Source organism: Myotis lucifugus, unplaced genomic scaffold (genome assembly GCF_000147115.1).
Source record: "Myotis lucifugus unplaced genomic scaffold, Myoluc2.0 scaffold_124, whole genome shotgun sequence".
NCBI classification, from domain to species: domain Eukaryota; kingdom Metazoa; phylum Chordata; class Mammalia; order Chiroptera; family Vespertilionidae; genus Myotis; species Myotis lucifugus.
In genome coordinates, this window is record NW_005871172.1 from 1,421,515 (window position 1) to 1,444,271 (window position 22,757).

Consider the following 22,757-nt stretch of genomic DNA (forward strand, 5'->3'; position numbering starts at 1 on the left):
GCAGCGCTACAGTGGAGCAGGTTGGCTCCATCCTATCGGGACCAGGGATACCTTCCTGGATTTGGGAGCGCTGGGCCGGCGTGAGTCAGAGGTAAGATTGCCCAAGAATACTTACATTTTATAAAAAACCTTTCCATGTGCTTGCTGCTATGAGAAATATACCAAGGGTAAGAAAAAGTCTTAGCCAGAGTTGTTTAAAGCGTCATTTTAATTACATTTTTTTGAAGCCTGGGAAGTTTGGGATTTACTAGAGTTAATATTAATTGAGTACTTAGTGTAGGTCAGCAACTGTTCTAAGGGTTTTATATATGATCCTTTTATTGCCTTGAGATTGGTGCTAATTATCCTTTCAATTTTGCAAATAAGGAAATTCATCCACGTTGAAATTATAGCTTGCCTAGATGGTGTTGTAGATAGATTTATTACTAGCAATCTGCTCTATTATTTTACATCCCTTTTATTGTTTGCATGCTATAGGACAGTCACCCATACTCCGTGTGGAAAAAAAAAGTCCATGATCTTTGAGTGATCGTTAAACAAGAAATGTTTCCAAAGCTTCTCACATTTCTAAAAACAGCCTGAGACTGCATATCTGAGACCACCCCTCAACTGTTAGCCTCAGAGAACCAAATCAGAATTTCCTATGTATAATTAAGTTTATGTTAAGAAATGGTTGAGTCCGTTGAAGCTGAAAATTTCTATTTGGATCTCTTGCGTCTCATCCATAAATCCTTTCTGATCAGAGACTTGTGATGGGCCAGAGCTATCTCCAATCATCTTTAGAATCTCATGGGACATCGGTCAAGGGTGGGGTAAAGGGGGATAAGGTGTGCTCTGCAGATATCTAGTGTGTCCTATTTTCTTCTTACTATTTGTACTTATTAGAAAGTCTGTGTCTCCTCTTCCACCTCCCTCATACATAAGTCCGTGAATTCCTTGGAGGCAAATTGTCTTCTTTGTTTTTCATCTTTACCACCATACACTGACTGTGGTACTTTATACATGTGAATGAATTGACATTTCATTTATTTTACCATTAGTAATCATTTGAGTCATAGAAAAACCCACATTATTATTATTATTAAGTTTAACTGGTCATTTTGTTTTTAAGCATTGACACAGAGATTGTTTTAGTTGTAGAGATAAATTGACTGATATATTAGAAAGTTTAGGACCAGACCATACTGATAAACGTCAGACCAGTGATTAGATAAGTCTGATTTCATGTTCCAGATATTTCCTTACACTGTTTTGTGGTGTGAATAGGTGGTTGAGAAGATGCCAAAGTAGATATCTAGTCCATCTTCTGAGAAAACAGGTTTTAGCTGGATGCCATGAATTTTGTCCTACTTTCTGTGTTTCTGAACATATTTAGGGCAGTCCCTGTGAAATCAGATCCATATGTTGGCATTCACATGTTCAAGGACACAGTTTTAAATATGTGTTCTTGTATTTGCTAGCTCAGTGTCAACAGGTTAATTTCTCTAAGCTTCAGTTTTTTCATTTATAAAATTGGTATGATTCCTATCCCTCCCATTATGATTTTATGAGAATTAGATGGGATAATATTAATACATGATATGTATAGACATTTGACAAATGTCAGTTCCCTCACCCACCTCTGGGATTGCTAAGAACGGATGGAAGCTGCTATCACAGGAATTTCTTTCTTTCTTATCTCCATACTCTCTGAACTTATATGTAGAAGTCCTTCAACTTAGTATGTGCCTGATAAATATTTGTTAAACTAAGTTCCAAAGGTATCATAAAGACTGAATTCTGGAACAGAAAACTGCATTCCATTGGTACGTTTAGTAGCAGACTATTGTTTATGACCATATGGTTGAAAGCCGTATTTGGTACTTTGTACCCTCTGTCAAGCCAGATGGATCTCTTGGGGCTGCCTTTTATAAGTGGCCCCAAAATCTTATACACTATGGGTTAAGAGAAGAGCTTTATGAAAGAAAGACAAAACTCACAAGATCTGTCTAGTCAGAAAGACAGAAATGCATAAAGTCCTTCATTTGCATCATCCTATAGGAAGATGTTTCAAAGCCAGGACTTTAGCTTAAGAAAACTACCTTGTCCTTACTTTTCTCATTTAGCCTTCAATTACACAGGCCATGGTCCTTTGATGGGTATTTGCATGGGCATAGAAGATCAAGACGAAACTCCCCTGCACTACCTACACAGGGCCTTTTAAAGGGTCTGGCCCACTTACCTTGCCTACATGAGTCCTCACTGCTCTCTATTGGTTGGTCATGTCTCATCTTTATCTACTCCTTCCCCCCTTTTATTTAAGATCTAATTCAAACACATCTTCTTCAATGAAACATCTCTGAACATGTACCAAAATAATCTATTCACTGCCACCACTATGCCATCTGTGTTCCCGGTTGCAATGCTTATCTTTCTGCACTGTCACCCTCTCTCTACCAGACTTTCAGTTCCCTGAGGTAGAGACCATGTCTTTAAGAAATCTTTTTCCTTTTATTCACTTAATGACATCTATGCAGTGCCTATTATGTGCAGGGACTGTGCTAGATGTTGGAGATACCATGGTGAGTATCAGCGTTTGTGATCTCTGCCCCCATGGAGCTCACAGTCTAGTTGGATAGGCACACAGAAACAAATGCTCACTGAAACAGAGCTACCACTGCACCAGTGACTTGTTACGAATGGGAGGTATATGGTGCATTGCCAACCAACACTAACTGGAATTGACTTGGGGAAGTCAGGAAAGGCTTCCAGGAGTAAGTGAAGTTTGAGCTGGGCAATTAGAACACTGTATCTGGCTTCAAGCCCACAACATCACCACTACACCTGTACTGAGTGCTCATGCCACAGGCTTGTGTCAATGAGTGATGTGAAAAACAGTGGAATCAGCAATATCAATTTAAGTTGTTAAAGGTTAATTCCACTAAAACTACAATATGAAATTGGGTAGTTAAGAAGAATTAATCATCAAATTTAAACTATTAAGAATAAATCCAAATATGCTGTTTCCATTTATTAATCCAAACCTTATTTTTCAAGTGTGTATTTCTCAATTGAAAGTCACCAATCCAAAGTTATTGTGCCCTACTTCTATCTCCCACAATAGCCTCACCTCTCCCAATACACACACACACACACACACACACACACACACACACACACACAGTTGAATTTATAATCATATAGCTCTTGAAGGCCGATATTGATTGAAAAGGCGTTAAGGGCCCATGGCCTAGGGGATTCCATAGGCTGAGAGGAAAGGAGATGCTAATATGGAATCAGAATTCTCTCAGCTAGCAGTTATCCTTCTAGTCTACGTGTGTCTACAGCTTCGGAGGCTCATAAATTTACAAAGAAAAGAAGGCCTTGTCCTTGTTCTGAAGGAGCTTGCTGCCTTATTAGAAGACAAGGCATGTATGAATAAAACATTTGGGGAAGCCATACAAGACCCAGTATAATAAAGTGCTAAAACTGTGGGGTTGGAGCCGGGGGAGAGGAGGTAGACTTTCATAGGGGAAGAGCTCCCAGTTCAGGCTACAAGTCAGGAAGAGGGCAAGAAGCCGATGGGCTGAGTCATGCCCCAAAAGAAGGATTGAATTAGGGAAGAAAAAAAAAAAAGAAAGAAAGAAAAAAAAAGAAAACCACTAAGGTGTATTATATACCTATAACATTCTAGGGATTATGTCTGACAATGTTTTTTCTTATTTTGGCCTCATTGTAGTGTTACAAAATATATAAGCATATCCATGTTTTACAGGTGAGGAAACTAAAGCTTGGTTAACATTATCAAATATTGTCGCTGTTTCAAAAGTTATCAAATATTGTCTACATTGCACTTTTTAAAGACCTTTTCCTGTATTTTCATACTTTATTTTTAGAGAACTATACCAAATTCATCATGATTGAAGACAATAAGGAAAACAAAGACCATTCTTTAGAAAAAGGAAGAGCAACTCTCATTTTTTCCTTAAAGAATGAAATTGGAGGACTTATAAAAGCACTGAAAATCTTCCAGGTAAGCACTCTCCATATCTTACATAAAACTCTCTAAAACGAGTCTCTAAAATTATACTTCAAATGTAGAATATTGTAAATTCTTCAGAGTTGAACTACAGAAATTTCTTAAGCACTTAAATTTCTAAACTATTGCTCAATTCTAACAAATGGGCAAGGGATAAAAACAGTTTACAGAAGAGGAGGTACAAATAGCTAATAAAAAAAAATGGGAGGAGAGCCCTAGCAGGTTTGGCTCAGTAGATAGAGCATCAAACTGCGAACTGAAGGGTCCCGGGCTCAATTCTAGTCAAGGGCACATGCCCGGGTCGTGGGCTTGATCCCCAGTGCGGGGCGTGCAGGAGGCAGCCAATCAATTATTCTCTCTCATCTTTGATGTTTCTATCTTTCCCTCTCCCTTCCTCTTTGAAATAAATAAAAATATATTTTTTTTTAAATGGGGGAAGAAAGATTTACTTCTAGATTTTGGAGAAGCACATTTTAATTTTAAAATATTAAAATTTTAATGATATTATTTAATGGTGTATTAATAATACAGTTAATGACATTTTTATATAGCAAAATAGCAAAGATTTTTACAGTTATACTGTTTCCTATTGTCAAAGCTTGAATGCATTTGGCCCTTAAGTACACCTTTGGTGTGAGGCCAAATCAGTGTAATGTGTAGGGAAACAATTTGGTAATACTGTGAGCCTTGAATATTCACATTTTCTTTTCTATTTATTTATTTGTTTATTTTTGGATTTATTTTTATTGTTAACATTATTACATATGTCTTCATTCCTCTCCTTTCCCCACCTTCACCCAGCCCTAACTCCTTCCCCCCCATAATGTTCACATTTTTTGACCCAGAAATTCCACTTCCATAAATCTATGTTAAGGAAATAGGGGTCAGTGAGGCAGACCATGAATATTTATTAAGTAGTTACTATGTGCCAGGTACCTGAAGGATGTGAGCCTGAATAAAGTAGACCCAGTGCCTGCCCTTACAATATGTATTCTCTTTGGGGTTAAGCTTGTAGGCTCTGGAGGTGGACCACCTGAGTTCAAATTCTTACTTTGTCACTTATTAGCTGAGTGATCATGGGCAAATTCATCCTCCTCTCTGTGCTTCAGTCTTTACATCTATAAAACGAGAACCCTACCTACCTCATAAGATCATCGTGAGAATCAATACAGTTAATATATGTAAATGCTTTGGATGGTTCAAAGTACTTTATCAGTAAACGTTAGCTATTTTAAATATATTTTTATTGATTTCAGAGAGGAAGGGAGAGGGAGAGAGATAGAAACATCAATGATGAGAGAGAATCTTTGATCGGCTGCCTCCTGAATGCCCCCTACTGGGGATCAAGCCTGGATCAAGCATGTGCCCTGACCAGGAATTGAATCATAACCTCCTGGTTCATAGTTTGATGCTCAGCCACTGAGCCATACCGGCCAGGCAAATGTTCAGTATTTTAAAAATGAAGTTTATATTCACATGATGTACTATTATGTAGCCATTTGAAATAATATTTGAAAAAATTAAAAATTTAAGATAGACAAATAGTCTAGAAGAGTTTGAAAAGCATTGTTTAAAACCCGACATATTATAGCCTCAGTCCCACTCCCCAGAGGCAACTTCTTAATTGTTCTTTTAAAAAAATATACTTTTATTGATTTCAGAGAGTAAGGAAGAGAGAGACAGATGCATCAATGATGAGAGAGAATCATTTATTGGCTGCCTCCTGCACCACCACCACCCCAACCCACTGGGGATTGAGCCCACAACCTGGGCATATGCCCTTGACTGGAATAGAATCTGGGACCCTTTAGTCTGTATACTGACGCTCTAGCCACTGAGCCAAACTGGCTAGGGCATTAATTGTTCTTTTCCTTTCTCTTCCTCTCTCTCTAAAAATCAATGGAGAAATATCCCCGGGTGAGGATTTAAAAAAAACCAAGACATAGTTTAGCTTTATATTTATTCAAGTTACCATTCAGAAAGTATTTAAGAATATATTCTTATTGTAAAAATCCATAAGAAATATATTCAATAAAACTCTTTACTCCTAATCATGCCAGTATATTTTGTAACTGGCTTTCTTCTGTTGATTCCATGATCAATTCCATGTTCCAGGATGAACCCTGCCTATTTTAGTTTCCCAACCTCCCTTACACTCACTCTTTCCTTTTGATTCATATTCCCTGGTAACTCTCATTTCATCTCTACCTTTGCTTGTACAGTTCTCCTGTTTGGAATCCTCCTTCTTCCCTTTGCCTTCCTAGTCTATCTGTTCTTTAAGACTCATGTTCGTTTCTATCTGCTCATGGAAACTTCTACTCTCTATAACCCGTGATGCTTTGTCCCTTTGCCGAACATTTCCTGCACCTGAACACTCACCACTTGTATTTTTTCTTAGTCTTTTGTGTGTTAGACAACAAGGTATAAATTCCTTGTGTGTCTTACCCTTCATTTTATGCTTCACAGCCCTTACCTGGCTACATAGGTTGTCACTAAGTTAATTTAGATTGAAGTGGTTGGTATTGCAGATCAACTACTTTAACCTTCTCATATTTTAGATGAAAATCTGTTGGGTGCCTGGTTCTTACGTTTCATTATGTCACCAGTGCTTTCCCTCAGCTACCCAAATTGGTAAGAGAAGACCCCTTCCTCCCACAGGTTTGCACATATGGCACCCTCAGCTCAGAGTGTCATGAAGAGACCAGAAGAAGCAATCTGGTTTAGCTGGTTACTAAGTTTGTAGCTTAAGAGATTTGAGGTATTAAATACTCTGTGTTCAAGCTGTTCATCTAATTTTATTGGATGCAATTTTACAAAGGAAACTTTTCTAAAGGCCTAACATTAGCATCACTGTTTGAAACCGGCCTTATTGGTGAAAATTTTCAAAAGCTTCTTCTTATATAAGAGACTTTGTATTTCCCTTTGAAGGACAATCCATTCTGGCAATCCAATCACTTCTGATGAGTATTATTAATTTCGGGAGGATGTGACGAATTTCTCAAACTTTTTTTGAATAGTACCTAATATTTAGGGGGAATTATTTTGCGACTGCAATCACTAAAAACAGCCTTTTCTCCCTTTGGCTATTGTGGCAAGTATGACTTGGTTTCTAGCGGTAATGAAAGCAACCTGCTCCAAGACTGTCGCCATTTGAGGTCCTACCTAAGCTTCACCCTCTGCTTTCCACAGGAGAAGCGTGTGAACCTGTTGCACATCGAGTCCCGAAAATCCAAGAGAAGAAACTCGGAATTTGAGATTTTTGTTGACTGTGATATCAACAGAGAACAATTGAGTGATATTTTTCATCTATTGAAGTCTAATACTAATGTTCTCTGTTTGAATCCACCTGATAATTTTACCATGAAGGAGGATGGTAAGTTTGAAAAGTGAAAATACTGCTCTGAAGATTAAGTACATAATATGTGTCCTATCTTTTTTATAAATGTGTGATTTTTATTTATTTATTCACTTAAAATGTTTTATTTTTCAATTAAAGTTGACAATCAATATTATTTTGCATTACTTTCAGGTATATAGCATAGTGGTTAGACAATCATATACTTGATAAAGTGTCCTCCCCAATATTTCCAGTACCCACCTGGCATCATACATAGTTGTTACAATACTAGAGGCCTGATGCACAAAATTCATGCAAGAGTAGGCCTTCGCAGCCACGGCTGCCTCGATCCCACGGCTGCAGCCCCGGCTTTGTTGGGAAGGTCGTCTGGAAGGTTGTCCAGAAGGACATCTGGATGGCCATTCAGTCTATTTGCATATTACCCTTTTATTATTATAGATTATTAACTGTATTCCCTATGCTGTACCTTATGTCCTCGTGACTATTTTGTAACTACCATTTTGTACTTCTTAATCCCTTCACTTTTTTCAGTCCGTCTCTGTCCAGTCCTATATTTATCTTGAAGAATGAAAGTAAAAACAAAACACTGTCTCTATATTGCTTATAGTCTGGTAGCGAAGGGAACAAAATAGAATTGCTCAAAATTCTAAATAGAAATGATAAGGCAACACTTTATCAAGTATGAGAGAAGTGAAAAAGGAAACCTTAAGTATATGACAGAATTCGGGATAGTTAGAAATCTATTAAGTTGTCTCAGTTTCCAAATCATCAAGCATTTCTTGAGTTCACAAACCTCCAATTCTGTATTCGTATGGTGGTGTAAATTACTAAAACGCTGAAATACTTTCATTTTGGCTGTCAGGTAGCTGCTTCCCTGAGTCCTTTGAGTGCTTCCCACCTGTTGCTCCAGATGCTCCCCTAGGACTCCCCTGCCTGCCACGGAGACAGGGTGACACCTGGCAGAGCAGGAGCCTAGGCCTCTGCTTGTGTCTCTTTCGAGTGATGTGATTGGTGCCCCTGTTGTATTTATTGTTATAGCTCTTGAATATCACGTCTGGGTATGTTAGAAAGAGCATTCTACTGAAGGAAGAAGGATCCAGTTCTAGTCCTCTCTCCTCTCTCAGGGAGGGATGAGTTCCCTTGGTAACTTACTTTACCTTTCTGGACTTCGATGACCTTTTCTATAAAATTATGAGTTTTATAGAGGCTAACTGGTTCAGGTGATATTAACGGAATACCAATTTGTGTCCAATATTTCTATTAAGAAATGAGGATACAAAAATAGATAGTCCCTACCCTAGAGTGTTCCCATTTTTTCCTGTAAGATAGACATGTTACAGGTACATTATACTAAAACATAAAGCTTCTAGAGAATTAGAAACAGTGTGTCACGGGAACCCAGATGACAGAGAATTAGCTCCACCTCCAGGGTCAGGGACGGCTCCTTTAATTTGGACAGAGGAGGATAGTCTCAGGAGAACAGGAGGATCGGGTGGAGCAGGAAGTGGGAGTGGGTTAGGTGTTTCAGGCAGAAGAACAGCATAAGCAAAACCCAGAAATTCTGGGGGATGGTGAAAATTTCAATGTGGCAAAGGCATAAATGACCTCTAAGATCCTTTTCATCAACAAAAATAAACATTCACATTTCTTATTAAATTTACCCCTTGTTCTGCCTTTTAAAAAATATATATATTTTATTGATTTTTTACAGAGAGGAAGGGAGAGGGATAGAGAGTTAGAAACATTGATGGGAGAGAAACATCAATCAACTGCCTCCTGCACACCTCCTACTGGGGATGTGCCCACAACCAAGGTACATGCCCTTGACTGGAATTGAACCAGGGACCCTCCAGTCCGCAGGCCAATGCTCTATCCACCGAGCCAAACCAGTTAGGGCAAGATTCTGCCTTTTTATGGTGGTCAAATATGTAGCTTAAAAATGTTGTTTGTTGTTGACCTTTTGATCTATCAGCAAAGTATAGCATTTTTTCAACACTTAGGAAATCAAGCCTTATAAATTTTAAGCTAAAATAATTTGAATACTTATTAAAAATAGAGAAGTTTACTTGTACAAATTTTGCCTCAATGTACAAGCAAAAATTAAAAATCTTATCTAAATGTATGACTTTCTTAATTTCTTCTTCCTTAGTGCCTTCAGATGGCCTCTTTAGGTGTTGGTGGTGTTTCTGTTTTGCAGGTATAGAAATGGTTCCTTGGTTTCCAAAGAAGATTTCTGACCTGGACCATTGTGCCAACAGAGTTCTGATGTATGGATCTGAACTGGATGCAGACCATCCTGTAAGTATTTTTAATAAATAAAAAAATTTTCATGGCAATAATTTAAAGCAAACTAAAAATCAAGTGCAACCTTTTCATTTTTAAAGAAAGCGCTTATTCTAGATTAAACAACATCTTGTTTCAATTGGAATTTCAGGGAGTTTAGTAGAGCTCCCTGTTGGTGGAATTGAGACCAACTGCCCGAAGAGCATCCGACTTGTTGGCTCCAAAGCCTCTGTTCAATGCCTGACATTCCCAGTATTAAGAGCTATTCAAAGAGTTATTCCAAAATAAAGACACGAGCTGCAGTCAGTTTTTATTAAAATGGGCATGGTTATTGGAAAGGGGAGCGAAGACAGGATGGAAAAACGTATCACCTACGCTGCCCAGCATAATTGGATTATTAGGCAGTTGACTAATGAGGACATTCTTTCCTTGGGAAATTACAAGGGGGTACAGTATAGGCACGAGTTGGAGAATTAATAAACCAGAGTGTTAGGACTACGTATGGAGCTCTAAGATCCTGGGAGGGGAGGGGAGCAGAGAGTGCAGTTGTGAAGTCTCATAGACCAGGGTTTTAATCTAGCTTCTACACTTGTTAGCTCTGTGAATGTGCCTGCGTACTGCCTTAGCCCCCAGCCAGTCCCTCCATTTATTCTATAGTATCTTATTGAGTAACTATTGGAATTTATAAATGTCATACCTGCCAGGTGGTTTACAGCCCAGTTGAAAAGATAAAGCACACGTACAAATAAACATATATGAGATTGAAATGTGGAAAGTGTGCTAAGTAGCATGAACAAATGTGAAAAGTGTGCTAAATAGCTTTAAGATATACACAAGACAGCAAACATCTCTAGCTAAAGAGATCAGTTGTGTGATTAAGAAAAAAATCTTATCCTTGGGATAAAGCCTGCATTTAATTAAATGGTGCTTTTATTTTTCAAACTATTTTATTTTTTGTAGCCACTATGGTATTTTTGTATCTTTGTATCTATAGTATCTTTTTTTTTCAATCCTCATGGGAGGATGTGATTTATTTTTCATTGATGAGAGAGAGAGAGAGAGAGAGAGAGAGATTGAGATTGAGGGAGGAAGGGAGAGGGAGTGGGGGAAAAAAGGCAGAGGGCAAAAGGGAGGGGGAGAAACATGAATGGGAGAGAGAAACATCCACCCATTGCCTCCTGTATGCACCCAGACTGTGATTGGACCCCCAACCTGGGTATTCACCCTGACCAGGAATGGAACCCGAGACCCTTAGGTGCATGGGTCGACATTCTAACCCCTGAGCCACATCAGCCAGGGCTGTATCTGTAGTATCTTTCACCTTTGTAGCCACTATGGTATAAAGCTGTCATGTAGCATTGACTTTAAAATAAAAATGATCATAAACTTCTAAACAATGCCTGCTCAAAATAATAGTTATGTAACTCTTTAATATAATAGCTCAGATAATAATAAAATGTTTCCCAAATATCATTTGTCAAGTTTATTTTAGTATGAATATTTAAAACCTTTTCTTTAATTATCAGGGCTTCAAAGACCATGTCTACCGTAAAAGGCGGAAGTATTTTGCAGACTTGGCTATGAACTATAAACAGTAAGTGTATTACAAAAATAACTTATCCAACTTTAAAATGATAAAATCAATGAAGAGAGTAAATTAAGCTCATTTAGTAAATAGAGAATAAGTGCTACTGTTTATTGAATGCTAATTCTTTATCTCGCTAGCGGCAACCCCATTCCTAGAGTTGAATTCACTGAGGAGGAGATTAAGACCTGGGGAACTGTGTTCCGAGAGCTCAACAAGCTTTACCCAACCCATGCCTGCAGAGAGTATCTCCAAAACTTACCTTTGCTTTCTAAGTATTGCGGATATCGGGAAGATAATATCCCACAGTTGGAAGATGTTTCAAACTTTTTAAAAGGTAATAAGCTAATTAAATTTTTTCCTAAGGGGAATGTTGAATTCTGTGTGGGTCATGAGAGAATTTTTAAAAAATGATTTTATTGATTTCAAAGAGTGGAAGGGAGAGGGAGGGAGAGTTAGAAACATCAGTGATGAGAGAAAATCATCCATCAGCTGCCTCTTGCACGCCCCCTACTGGGGATCAAGCGCACAATCTCGGGCTTGTGCCCTGACCAGAAATCAAACCGTGACCTCCTGGTTCATGGCCAACGCTCAACCACCGAGCTGCACCAGCCGGGCATGAGAAAATTTTATTTTTTTATTTTTTTTATATATTTTATTGATTTTTTACAGAGAGGAAGGGAGAGAGATAGAGAGTTAGAAACATCGATGAGAGAGAAACATCGACCAGCTGCCTGCTGCACATCTTCTACTGGGGATGTGCCCGCAACCCAGGTACATGCCCTTGACCGGAATCGAACCTGGGACCTTTCAGTCCGCAGGCCGACGCTCTATCCACTGAGCCAAACCGGTTTCGGCGAGAAAATTTTTAATAGAGGAATAATGTCCAGTGATATGGGAGATGAGAACTTTCCAGTACTCTCTCCTGGAGTATTGGATTCTGCATAGGGCACCACATTTGAGGAGGGACAATCAGAACAGTGTCAATGTAGAAGAGGGACAATGTAGAAGAGAGTGAGCAGAATCTTAAGGGGATTGGAAATGGTAGTTCCCCAGGCACACTAGCCACATTTCAAGTGCTCAGTAGTCACATATGGCCAGTGGCTACCCTATTGGGTAGCCTAGATGGAGAACATTTCCATCCTTGTGTTAAGTCCAATGGGACCGTGAAGTCTGCCTGTCAGAGTGGGGGAATCCAAGTACAAAGCAACTGGTTGTAGCTGGAGTACCAGAGTGTGAGGGTTTGAAATGACGGGCAACATCAGAGCTTGTAGAGGTCCCTGAGCCATGGCTGCCTCCTGGCAGGCACTTTTGCAGTGGACATGGAGTCTTGGCTGTTGGGGAATGGGAGACCACAATCCAATACTGATCAAATAAAGAACCTGCTTTATAAGAGGCAGTACTAGCTAAAAAATGGCATAGATTCTAAAAATGATTCTGATCTAAATTAATAGATTCTGTCCAGTGGATATTCTAAACTCTTTAGGGAGCCAACAGGTGTAGAGTAAGGAGACCTGGGTTCTGATCCTACCTTTACCATCCACTGTGTGGCCTTGGGCACATTACTGAGCTGCTGAACCTCAGTTTTATAGTTGTTACAATGAGGAGAATAGACTTTAACTCATGCTGGAAACCTGAAAGAAGGTGATATGTAGCAGGTGTAATTCATTGTCGGGCCATGGTAAGTGCTTAGTAATGATTATTTCCCCTAGTCCACGTAGGATACATTTTAGCTTTCTGTCCTCTCTCAGTGTAACTTGGTGCCACTGGCCGAGTTGCAGTGCGGCAGTATGTGGCCTATGCTGGTGAAGACTGACTCTGTGTTTTCCCGCTTGCTTTGCAGAGTGCACAGGTTTTTCCATCCGTCCTGTGGCTGGTTATTTATCATCAAGGGATTTCTTATCAGGTTTAGCCTTTCGAGTTTTCCACTGCACACAGTATGTGAGACACAGTTCAGATCCCCTGTATACCCCAGAGCCGTAAGTACTTCTCCATCATTCAGTCACCAGATAGCTGCTTGTAATATTGATATCTACCCCATGAGACTGTTGTGAAGATGAAATACATTAGCACATGTGAAATAGTTAGAATGGTTCCTGGCACATATACATGATCTATGCTTTATATATGTTATCCATCGTTGTTGTTGTTTGACAACCTGTTAGGTGACAGGTGCTGTTCTAAGTGTAGAGGATGTACGAATGTCTAAATACTGAAAAAAGTCAGGCAAAAATTCCTGCCTCATAGAGCTTCTATTCGTGTGTGTGTGTGTGTGTGTGTGTGTGTGTGTGTGTGTGTGTGTGTTATTGCTATTTTGAAAAGGGTGGTCAGAGAAGGCCTTCTAGGGAAGGTAACATTTGAGCAGAGACCTGATTTGGGGTAGAGGAGTATGTGGATGTCTGTGGCTAACTGTATGTACTTACATGTGTGGGTTTGCGAGTGGCCAAGGTTTTGAAGCAAAACTGTTTCTTTATTTGGTTAGTGTCCTTTTGATCAATTTGAATAAAACTAAGATCTGATTTTAATTTCATTGAATGATTGATGAATGCATTTATGTTAAGCATCACAGTTTGACAAACTTGTACCTCCTTTTCAGCGATACCTGCCATGAACTTTTAGGTCATGTCCCCCTCTTGGCTGAACCTAGTTTTGCACAATTCTCCCAAGAAATTGGCCTGGCATCCCTTGGAGCTTCAGAGGAGGCTGTTCAAAAACTGGCAACGGTATAAAACTGGAAATGACTGTAGAGATCAGTAATTCTTGACTGGGGTGGGATGTGGGTATTTGCATAGTTTAAAAGTGCATATTCAACATGACCATCAGAAAATGTGTCTTGGCCCATCTTTAATTTAATTTAAATAATATTAAAGGAGGATGTAAAATTTTAAGGTCAAAGGTCTATCAAAAGACATGAGCTTAAAAAAAGACAGAGAAACATTAGAGCACAATAATGTTAATAGTTTCTATATCTTCTTTTTCCAGTAAAAATGATAGGTTCCAAAAAATGATGCTAAAAACATTTTTGAGTACTAGGTACAAGACATCATGCTGCAAATACAAATAATGAGGAAGGTCTGGTTCCTGCCTTCCTGGAATTTATCACTGCATAACATGTTATTTATGTTACCATAAAATGGTTTATTATATTTTAAAATTAATTAGGAAACATTTACATATTTTCTCAGTTTTAACTTTTAATATGCTAAGTATAGGTAGCTATAACCCATATAAATAACAATTCTTTGGTGTCCTCGGTAATGCTGAAGAGTCTATAGGATCTTAGGAACAAAAGTTTGAGAAGTGTTGGTTTAGAATGAGGCCAGATTGTAGAAATACTTGTAAGCTAGTCTGGGGGTTTTGAACTTTATCCCAGGATACTTTGGAACAGTGACAAAGAGTCGTAATTTGTTTTAAATTTAGTCATTCAGGATGTGAAAGTAATATTTCTGTCCTTTTGCAGTGCTACTTTTTCACTGTGGAGTTTGGTCTGTGTAAACAAGATGGGCAGCTAAGAGTTTTTGGTGCTGGCTTACTGTCTTCTATCAGTGAACTCAAAGTAAGAGTTGTAAATCTTTGCACACACCATATTCACTTAATATCACTTATATGACCTGAAATAGTTCGTGGATTTGAACAAGAGCTTAGTATGGAAATTACTTAGGGTGACAGTAAACATTATTTAAGGGATACTTTGTTCTATTTCCCAAATATTCTGGGGTGTGTGTGTGTGTGTGTGTGTGTGTAACTTTAAAATAAAAAAAAAGTATTTTAAAGCTTTTGCTTACGAAGTCTTGATGTTTCCTCACCATTTTATGTGCTAGCAAGAATTTCTGTAATTTTTAGGGAGTTCTTTGAAATTCGTTATTTAGCAAATAAAGGAATAAATTTAGGCTGTTGAAAAATGAATTTGTATGGCACAAATCCAAGGCAGTGTCTTGCTCTCAAGGAGCCTGCCACCTGGTGGTGGGTACAAGTCATGCATAGGAATAACTAGTGCAGGTAGAAAGTAGGTAACGTAATGCAGAAATAAATAAATATTCTTGGGTGTCTCCCTCATGGAGAAGAGTGTTAGAACAACGGAGATGATGTAGAGCGGCGGTTCTCAACCTGTGGGTTGAGACCCCTTTGGTGGTTGGATGACCCTTCACAGGGGTCGCCTAAGACCATCCTGCATATCAGATATTTACATTACGATTCATAACAGTAGCAACATTACAGTTATGAAGTAGCAACGAAAATAATTTTATGGTTGGGTCACAACATGAGGAACTGTAATTAAAGGGCCAGAAGGTTGAGAACCACTGAGCGGCATTTATAGAGAATGGCAAGCCATTTGTTTTGCTGGATAATATTGTGGGTTAAATAGAGCTGTAGGAAATTACTGTGAAATTGTAGGTTGGGACCATTGCATTAGTAATACATCCAGAGGTGTGCTGATTCTGGCAGTTGTGTGTAGAATGTGATATATGAAAATGGATAGTATTCTTTGATTCACTAACTCTTTGTCTTCCAGCATGCACTTTCTGGACATGCCAAAGTGAAGCCCTTTGACCCCAAGATTACCTGTCAACAGGAATGTCTCATCACAACTTTTCAGGATGTCTACTTTGTATCTGAAAGCTTTGAAGATGCAAAGGAGAAGATGAGGTAAAGTATATCTTCCTCATGCCTTCATTTCCCCCGCAACACATAGGTCCATTAGTAACCAATCAGAAGTCAGCAACTGGATAATTAGAAGCCTACTAGGAGCCTTCTGCTTATAAACACTTCCCTTTTGCAACAAATATTTAGAGTATGTCCTTTACAATGATAATTGTAAATTATGAGTCAGATACATCAAGAAATTGGTTTCTTCCCATTTCTTCCAATCAGAGAGTTTATAATTTAGTAGGGGAAAAACTATACACAAATTATATATAAGGACAAAGAAAGCCTTATAAGTCATATGTATGAAACATTGTTCTGCCTTTTATTCAGGAGCAATTCATTACAGCTGGGGGAAAAGAGAAAGCTAATGGCATTTTAGAAAATACATGAAGGATAGACAGGATTTAGATATGTCAAGTTTTAGGCTACGGGGCAGCATTATAAAAAAGGCAAAAGGTGGAAAAACATCAAAGCTACGCTTTAACTATTAACCAGCTAAGTGTGTTGTTTAAAAAAAAAAAGAAAGAAAAGATCATATTGCCGGCAGAGAAACTGCTTAGATTCTTGCAATGCTTCAAGTGGAAATAAAAGCCTGAAGTAAGATAGAGGTTGTAGGAAAGGAAAGGACTGTAGAGGCAGAAACAGCAAAACAATTTGGTGGAAGGGGTCATGAGATCATATTGTGACAATGGAGACAGATAGAGGTTGAAGACATGCTCCTTGTCTTTTAGGGATTTCCTTATAGTTGGGGATTGAAGCCATGCACAGAGGGCTTCCTCTAACACAGGTGGCACCTTTGCACAACTAGAAGAGGGGTCCCCTCTGGGTAGACCAGGTGGATTGCAAACTGGATTTCATCTTCCGCTCGTGTATAATTGTTCTGAGCTGTACAAGTATCCCTAGGGATCTGAGCATGGTTGTTCCTGGGAGTGCCAAACGAGAGGTTCAAATTTTGGCTTGATAAAGAAGGCGGAGCTTTCATGTTTGAAGAAAGGGTAGAATTTAGTATAATTGAGTGGACTTACTATGTGGCCAGTGTTATTGTTTACAGATAAAGCTACTGTAGATGGTCTCCTTACACTGGTTAAGAGATGTGTGAAGTAATACATTGTTAGTGAAGCCATCCACAGGATCTTTCCCTAGTAATGCAGGGTAGCTGTGTCCCTGATGACTTCAGGTTTTCTCCCTGGGTGGGATTAAGGGTGCCTCTGCACAGGCAGTGTAGGGAAGTAGGTCAGATTGGTTGCATGAATGTCTAGATTTGTCTTTTGCCTAGTGTGTGAAATAGGTTTGCTGTTATTTAGTTTTCACTGTTTCTCCCCTAGAAATTAATTGCCTTTTATTTGTGTTCTTAAATAGAGAATTTACCGAAACAATTAAGCGCCCATTTGGAGTGAAGTATAATCCATATACACAAAGTATTCAGATCTTGAAAGACACCAAGAGCCTAACCAGCGTCATGAATGAGCTGCAGCATGATCTTGGTGTTGTCAGTGACGCCCTTGCTAAGGTCAGCCGGCCGCCGAGCATCTGACAGTTGCCAGTCCTAATCCTGAGAGCGCATCTGAGCATCAATTCACAAGCCTGGGGGCCAACTCTTGCTTTTCTTAAAGATTTGGTCATGGAGGGATAGCAGCCAAACAATATTTTCTACTCCCATTCCTTAATGGCCCATTAGTCTTTGAAAATTTGTACTTGGATATGCTAGCCACCACCTGTTTTTGTTTTTGGTGTCAGTTTTAGTGAAATATTATTCACATATCATACAATCCATGACTACCTGTTGTTTTTATAGAGAAGTTGTTTGACCCAATAGATATATCTAGTCCCAGCCTTCTATTTTTCCCAATCTTTCTTGAGTAAAATGACTTTTATGAGCATTTAAAATACCTTCATAGGATTGTCAACAATAAAAAACAATACCTTTATAGGTATTATGGAGCTGGTCCATGTAGTTACCTAAATCGTCTTATTTCTAAGCTATCTTATGTATCACTGAATTTGTGCCAAGCTCAATCACATTCAAACCCCTGATTTTAATAGGAGACCAGCTGCTAGCATGCACAACAGTTTAGAGGGCTTTGCACATGAAGCATACCCAATAAAGAGCAAGCTGTCTAGCTTCAAGGGTACATTCTTGTAGGGATAGGAGTAGCTAAGTCTGGAAAGGTCAACTGGGGTATAATCTTAAGACCAGGCTAAGAATTTGGGGCTTTTATTTTGTAGGCACTAGGGAGCCCCTTCCCAAATGACAATTCTCTTTAAAACTTTCTTTTCAATGGCATTGCATGACACTGGTTTTATTTTAGATGATCTGTCCCACTCATGGGGCCAAGGGAACTTGGTGGGGGTGCTACTTGCAAGGCCCGTACTCAGACATGTAGTCCCAGTATTGTGGCGGATTGTCCTTGGGTTAGCAGAAGACAGAGTTGGGAAAGGTAATTCATATTTTTACATTGCTTATAAATTTTAATAGCTGATTAACTATTAAATATATTTTTGATATTAAATTGATCTAGGCTAATCTAAAATCATTTAAAATATTCATTAGCTAGTTTATAGTTAGTTGTTTGATTGCAAGGACATCTATTATAAGCAAACCATGATAGATGGCAAATAACAGCAAATTATGCATAGTGTATCTATTTTTTAAAGTGTTTTTATTGATTTAGGGAAAGAGGAAGAGAGAGGGAGAGAAACATTGATGTGAGAGAGAAACTTCAATCTGCTGCTTCCTGCACACTCCTTATTGGGGTTCAAGCCCACAACTTGGGCATGTGCCCAGACTGGGAGTAGAACCGGCGACCTGTTGGTACATGAAACTATGCTCAACCCACCTGCCGGGGCTGTATCTGGTTATTTTCATACCACTTTGATTATGGTGAAGAATCATAGTTATTGAATTGTAAAATGATAGTATTTAAAATCACTCTATGACTAAAGCACACAAATAAATATTTAAAGGTACAACCATTATAATTCACAACTTCAGAATAATGGAAATATTTAAGGATAGATTTCAATTCTTCTAACCTCTGGATTTGTGATATTTGGTAAATCAGGAATCCTGAGAGTCTTAGAGTTTTCATGCACTTAAAATATATATCTTGAAAGCATCTAGGAAGAGAATTGAACCAAAAGTTTGGTTCATAATTCTTTTGTTTCCTCTGCCCTGTTGCTCTTGCTTGAAAGGCCGCCAGTGGAGAGCGGTTGGCCCCAGTTATGCGCAAGCATGTGCTCTGGTGCTGCAGCCTGAACCCCGGCACCATGCGCAGGCGCAGTGGTGGTTCATGATTCTTAACCAGTGGGTTGTTACTCAGACATTATGGTATGCATTTTCCTGACTTTTTGAAGAAGCTCCAAAAGCTGGTCGTTAGAGTGCCTACATTTTTAATCTGCCTACTCTGTCATTTGGAATTGTACAGTAGTAATGCTCTACCAAAATATACAGAATTAGAGTTAACTTTTAATTTGGCTTCCAAATGGAAAAAAAAAAATCCTGGAACTTTTTAAAGACATATAATAGAGTGCATATATTTAATTTCTAGGAAATATATGAAGATACTGAGGTCTATTTCAGTGTAGTCTTTGTTTTACTATGTAATATATATTTATGATTTGCAAGTTTGTTATTCAACTGGATAATAAATGGATACAAAATTCATGTTCTCAGCAAGCATTTATTTTTTGGTCAAACATGTTAACTCATTTAAATATATTAGCAATTGTATTAGTTTAAGAAATCTATCACATCCTTATATATTTTTTAAAAGCCCATGAATATCCTATATAATAAAGCCCAGTGACCATAATGGCAGAACGACCAGAATGACCGCTTGACCAGTCACTATGAGGTGCACTGACCACTTCTTGGTCCCTTTCACTGTCCAGCAGGCTCCCATCGCCCAATGGCGGATGGGGACCGGGGTTGGGTGGCCGAGGATGCGGGCGGCGCCAGGCCAAGGCCCCCATCCTGCCGGTTGCCCCACACACAGAGGGCGACCCGTGGCGGGGGTGGGGCCAGCAAGGGGGCAGGACCGGCTGACCTCTCGGTCCCTCCCCCGGCTGTCAGGCTCCCATCACCCGATGGTGAACGGGCTGTGCCTTGCTTCTTTATTTTCTTGCTCCTCCTTCCCCACTCTAGGATGCCTCTGGCTCCTGCAGGGTTTGGGAATGGTGGTGAAAAGGAGAGGTAAGGAGTAGACATTTTTTTTTTTGTCTGATACTGTTGTGAGTTGGCATCAGTGCTTTGTACACTTGGTAAGTATTTAGTGCTGACCCATTCTCTGTGGGAGTTTTGGAAGCCTTATTTCTTGGAAATCTCTTGATGTGGGTAAATGTACCTCTCTGTCTGGGCTGTTGAACTCTTCTCCCTGAGCCTCTAAGAATCTAGTGGTCAGCTATCTTGGAGTGTCACTCCAGCCCTCCAGAATCCCCTGGGATGGGGTCTAAGACTATTGTTCATGCATGGAAAACACTCACATGGCAGATACTCAGGCATTCTTTGTCATGAAAAACTGGACATGAAAGACCTCTCCAAAGCATCAATGTCTCTTTGCTCAACTATCAGATCAGTTGTCTGACCATCCACCTTGAATTTCTCAGCACAAATTGCACAGCAGCCTGTTTTGGGTGCCAGTCTGGAGGGATACAGACCAAGCTCTCTAAGTAGCCCTGCTGAGGCCTGCCTTTCTCTAGACATGAGATGAGTGTGGGCTCAGAGCACATTGACAACTATTGCCACCTATTCTACCAGAATTCCTTCTTATCCTCTCCAACTCTTTCATAGACTGGATGTCATGCACTGGTTTCTAAACACCTCCTTCACAAGTTATGTGTTGGTAGTCTTGTACCTCACTTTATAATGTGGAAGTAATTAGCAATTATTGACTTGGGGGTTCAGCCAAAACGGAGACAAGAAGGGGGTCCTATTACACATGCTTGAAAGGAATTGTCAGAACAAAAAAGGCCAATCATATAAAACAATCAGCAAACATGGTATAGTTTTTGCACATCAAGTTCCCCTGAGAACAAAGAGCTGCTTTGCCTCTCTATAAAATATTTTTAAAAAATACTTTAAGGGTGAGCACACAATAGAGTATACAGATGTTATATTATAAAGTCGTACACCTGAAATATATGTTATTATCCAAAGTTACCCCAATAAATTTAAGAAAAAAATACTTTAAACTGCAAGAATAACTTGTAGTTTAAAATATTAATCAGTTGCCTCCTGTACACCCCCTACTGAGGATCAAGCCCGCAACCCAGGCCTGTGCCCCTGACCAGAATTGAACCAGGACCCTTCAGTACACAGGCCGATGCTCCCTCTATCCATTGAGCCAAACTGGCTAGGGCATAACTTGCAGTTTAAGTCTTTGTGCACAGCTCTGATTATTTTCTTGTGATAAATTATCAGATGTGGAATTACTGGGTAAATATCTATCTTCATATTCCTAATATGCATTGCCAGATTTCCTTCAGGAAATTTGTGCTTATTTAGCTTCCACCAAAAGTGTATGAGGATGTCTGATAAAAGCAATTTTATGTGAAAATCTTTGTTGGACGAAAATTACCCAGTATTGATGATCAGAATCAGGGCAGGACCATGCTCAGAGCACTGAGAGTCAGAAGGCTGCCCCAGGAGGAGTCCCCAAACCAGGCTCCTCATTGTAAATTCCGGATACCTACCAGGCACTGAGGTCGACACCAGCCCAGCGATATAAGACACTACCCTCATCTACCCTCCCTTAAATTTTGCAAATGCGCCCCAAAGCAGGCCCAACGAGTTCCGCCTAAGACCCTGAGGCAGGACTCTTCCCACCACTTCCCAGGCTCACTTCCTTCCCCATCAAATGGTGATACCATGTTAGACCCTCTGGGCTGTCCTGGGACTCCAAGGGGATAAAAATGTGAAGGAGTGTGGTGCAATCTACAGAATTATTACTAAAAATAAAGGCAAAGGCTTGGCTGGTTTGGCTCAGTGGATAGAGCGTCGAGGTCCGCCTGTGGACTGAAGGGTCCCAGGTTCGATTCCGGTCAAGGGCACATGCCTGGGTTGTGGGCTCGATCCTCAGTAGGGGGCGTGTAGGAGGCAGCTGATCAATGATTCTCATCATTGGTGTTTCTCTCTCTTCCCTCCTCTCTGAAATCAATAAAAAAGAAAATATATTATATATATATATAATATATATATGTAAAGGCAAAGAGAGACCCTGCAAAACTGGAGGCCGAGGGCGGAGACGCTCATAGCGCGCGGCCCGGCCACAGCGCGCGGCCGGGCCACCTGGAGGCAGCTTGGGAGGCTGTTGTTAGGCCTGTTGTTAGGCTCCCGCGCGCCCCGGATTCCCCGCGGCAAGGTGCAGCCCGCCGGCCCCGCCCCCGCCTCCTCCCCCGCACCGCCCCCGCCCCCTCTGGCCCCGCCCCCCGCGCCGGCCCCGCCCCGCCCCCTCCGGCCCCGCGCCGGTCCCGCCCGGAAGCGTCGGTGGAGCGGACCCGCATGGAGCTCGAGCCCAGCTCCTCGGATGCCACCTCCGCTCCCGCCGCGCTCTTCGCCTGGGTGCGTGACTCCGCCCCCGCGCCGGGGCGGCTGGGACTGAGGGGCGCGCGGAGGCGGGGAGCTCCCGGGCTCCGCGTGGGCGGTCCGGGGCTGGGCGGCGGAGATTCGAGCCCGGCGCTGCCTCGGTTGGAGGATCCTGGGCCGGGGGCGGAAGAGGAGAGGACGGAGGGAAGGGTCTTCGCGGCGTGACTGAGGGGGCCTGCTGGCCGGTGGGGTCGGACCGGAGGGGCTGCGGCTCAGTGGGAAGGACCCGCCCCAGGGCAGAGCGTCTGGTTCTGCCTGAGCTCCGGGACAGACGGCGGGGATG

The 22,757-nt window shown here is 40.5% G+C and overlaps 2 protein-coding genes and 1 non-coding gene across 3 annotated transcripts in view; 2 read left to right on the plus strand and 1 right to left on the minus strand.

Annotated features, from left to right (window-relative positions):
- On the plus strand, nucleotides 1-18,324 carry TPH1 (tryptophan hydroxylase 1). Its single transcript, XM_006093820.3, has 11 exons — nucleotides 1-91; nucleotides 3,876-4,012; nucleotides 7,208-7,391; nucleotides 9,574-9,674; nucleotides 11,186-11,253; nucleotides 11,385-11,581; nucleotides 13,088-13,223; nucleotides 13,841-13,967; nucleotides 14,705-14,800; nucleotides 15,758-15,891; nucleotides 17,251-18,324. The coding sequence occupies exons 2-11, from the start codon at nucleotides 3,896-3,898 to the stop codon at nucleotides 17,423-17,425; spliced, it is 1,335 nt and encodes a 444-aa protein (XP_006093882.1). The 5' UTR covers nucleotides 1-91; nucleotides 3,876-3,895; the 3' UTR covers nucleotides 17,426-18,324.
- Nucleotides 18,325-19,061: 737 nt separating this feature from the next.
- On the minus strand, nucleotides 19,062-19,193 carry LOC111827053. The gene has a single exon (XR_002830508.1). It is a non-coding gene; the product is annotated as a small nucleolar RNA SNORA76 (small nucleolar RNA).
- Nucleotides 19,194-22,341: 3,148 nt separating this feature from the next.
- The window catches only part of SERGEF (secretion regulating guanine nucleotide exchange factor), a 197,817-nt gene continuing 197,401 nt past the window's right edge, over nucleotides 22,342-22,757 (plus strand). The window contains 1 exon segment of the mRNA XM_006110126.3: nucleotides 22,342-22,450. Within this exon segment, the coding sequence (XP_006110188.1) occupies nucleotides 22,391-22,450 (60 nt within the window). The 5' untranslated portion in view covers nucleotides 22,342-22,390.

Excerpts from the sequence above, each read along its gene's own strand:
- TPH1 (XM_006093820.3), top strand. The coding sequence starts at position 3,896 with ATGATTGAAGACAATAAGGAAAACAAAGACCATTCTTTAGAAAAAGGA. Across the intron at positions 11,254-11,384 it reads TTGGCTATGAACTATAAACA|CGGCAACCCCATTCCTAGAG; the intron begins GTAAGTGTATTA and ends TTATCTCGCTAG. Across the intron at positions 13,224-13,840 it reads CCCCTGTATACCCCAGAGCC|CGATACCTGCCATGAACTTT; the intron begins GTAAGTACTTCT and ends CCTCCTTTTCAG.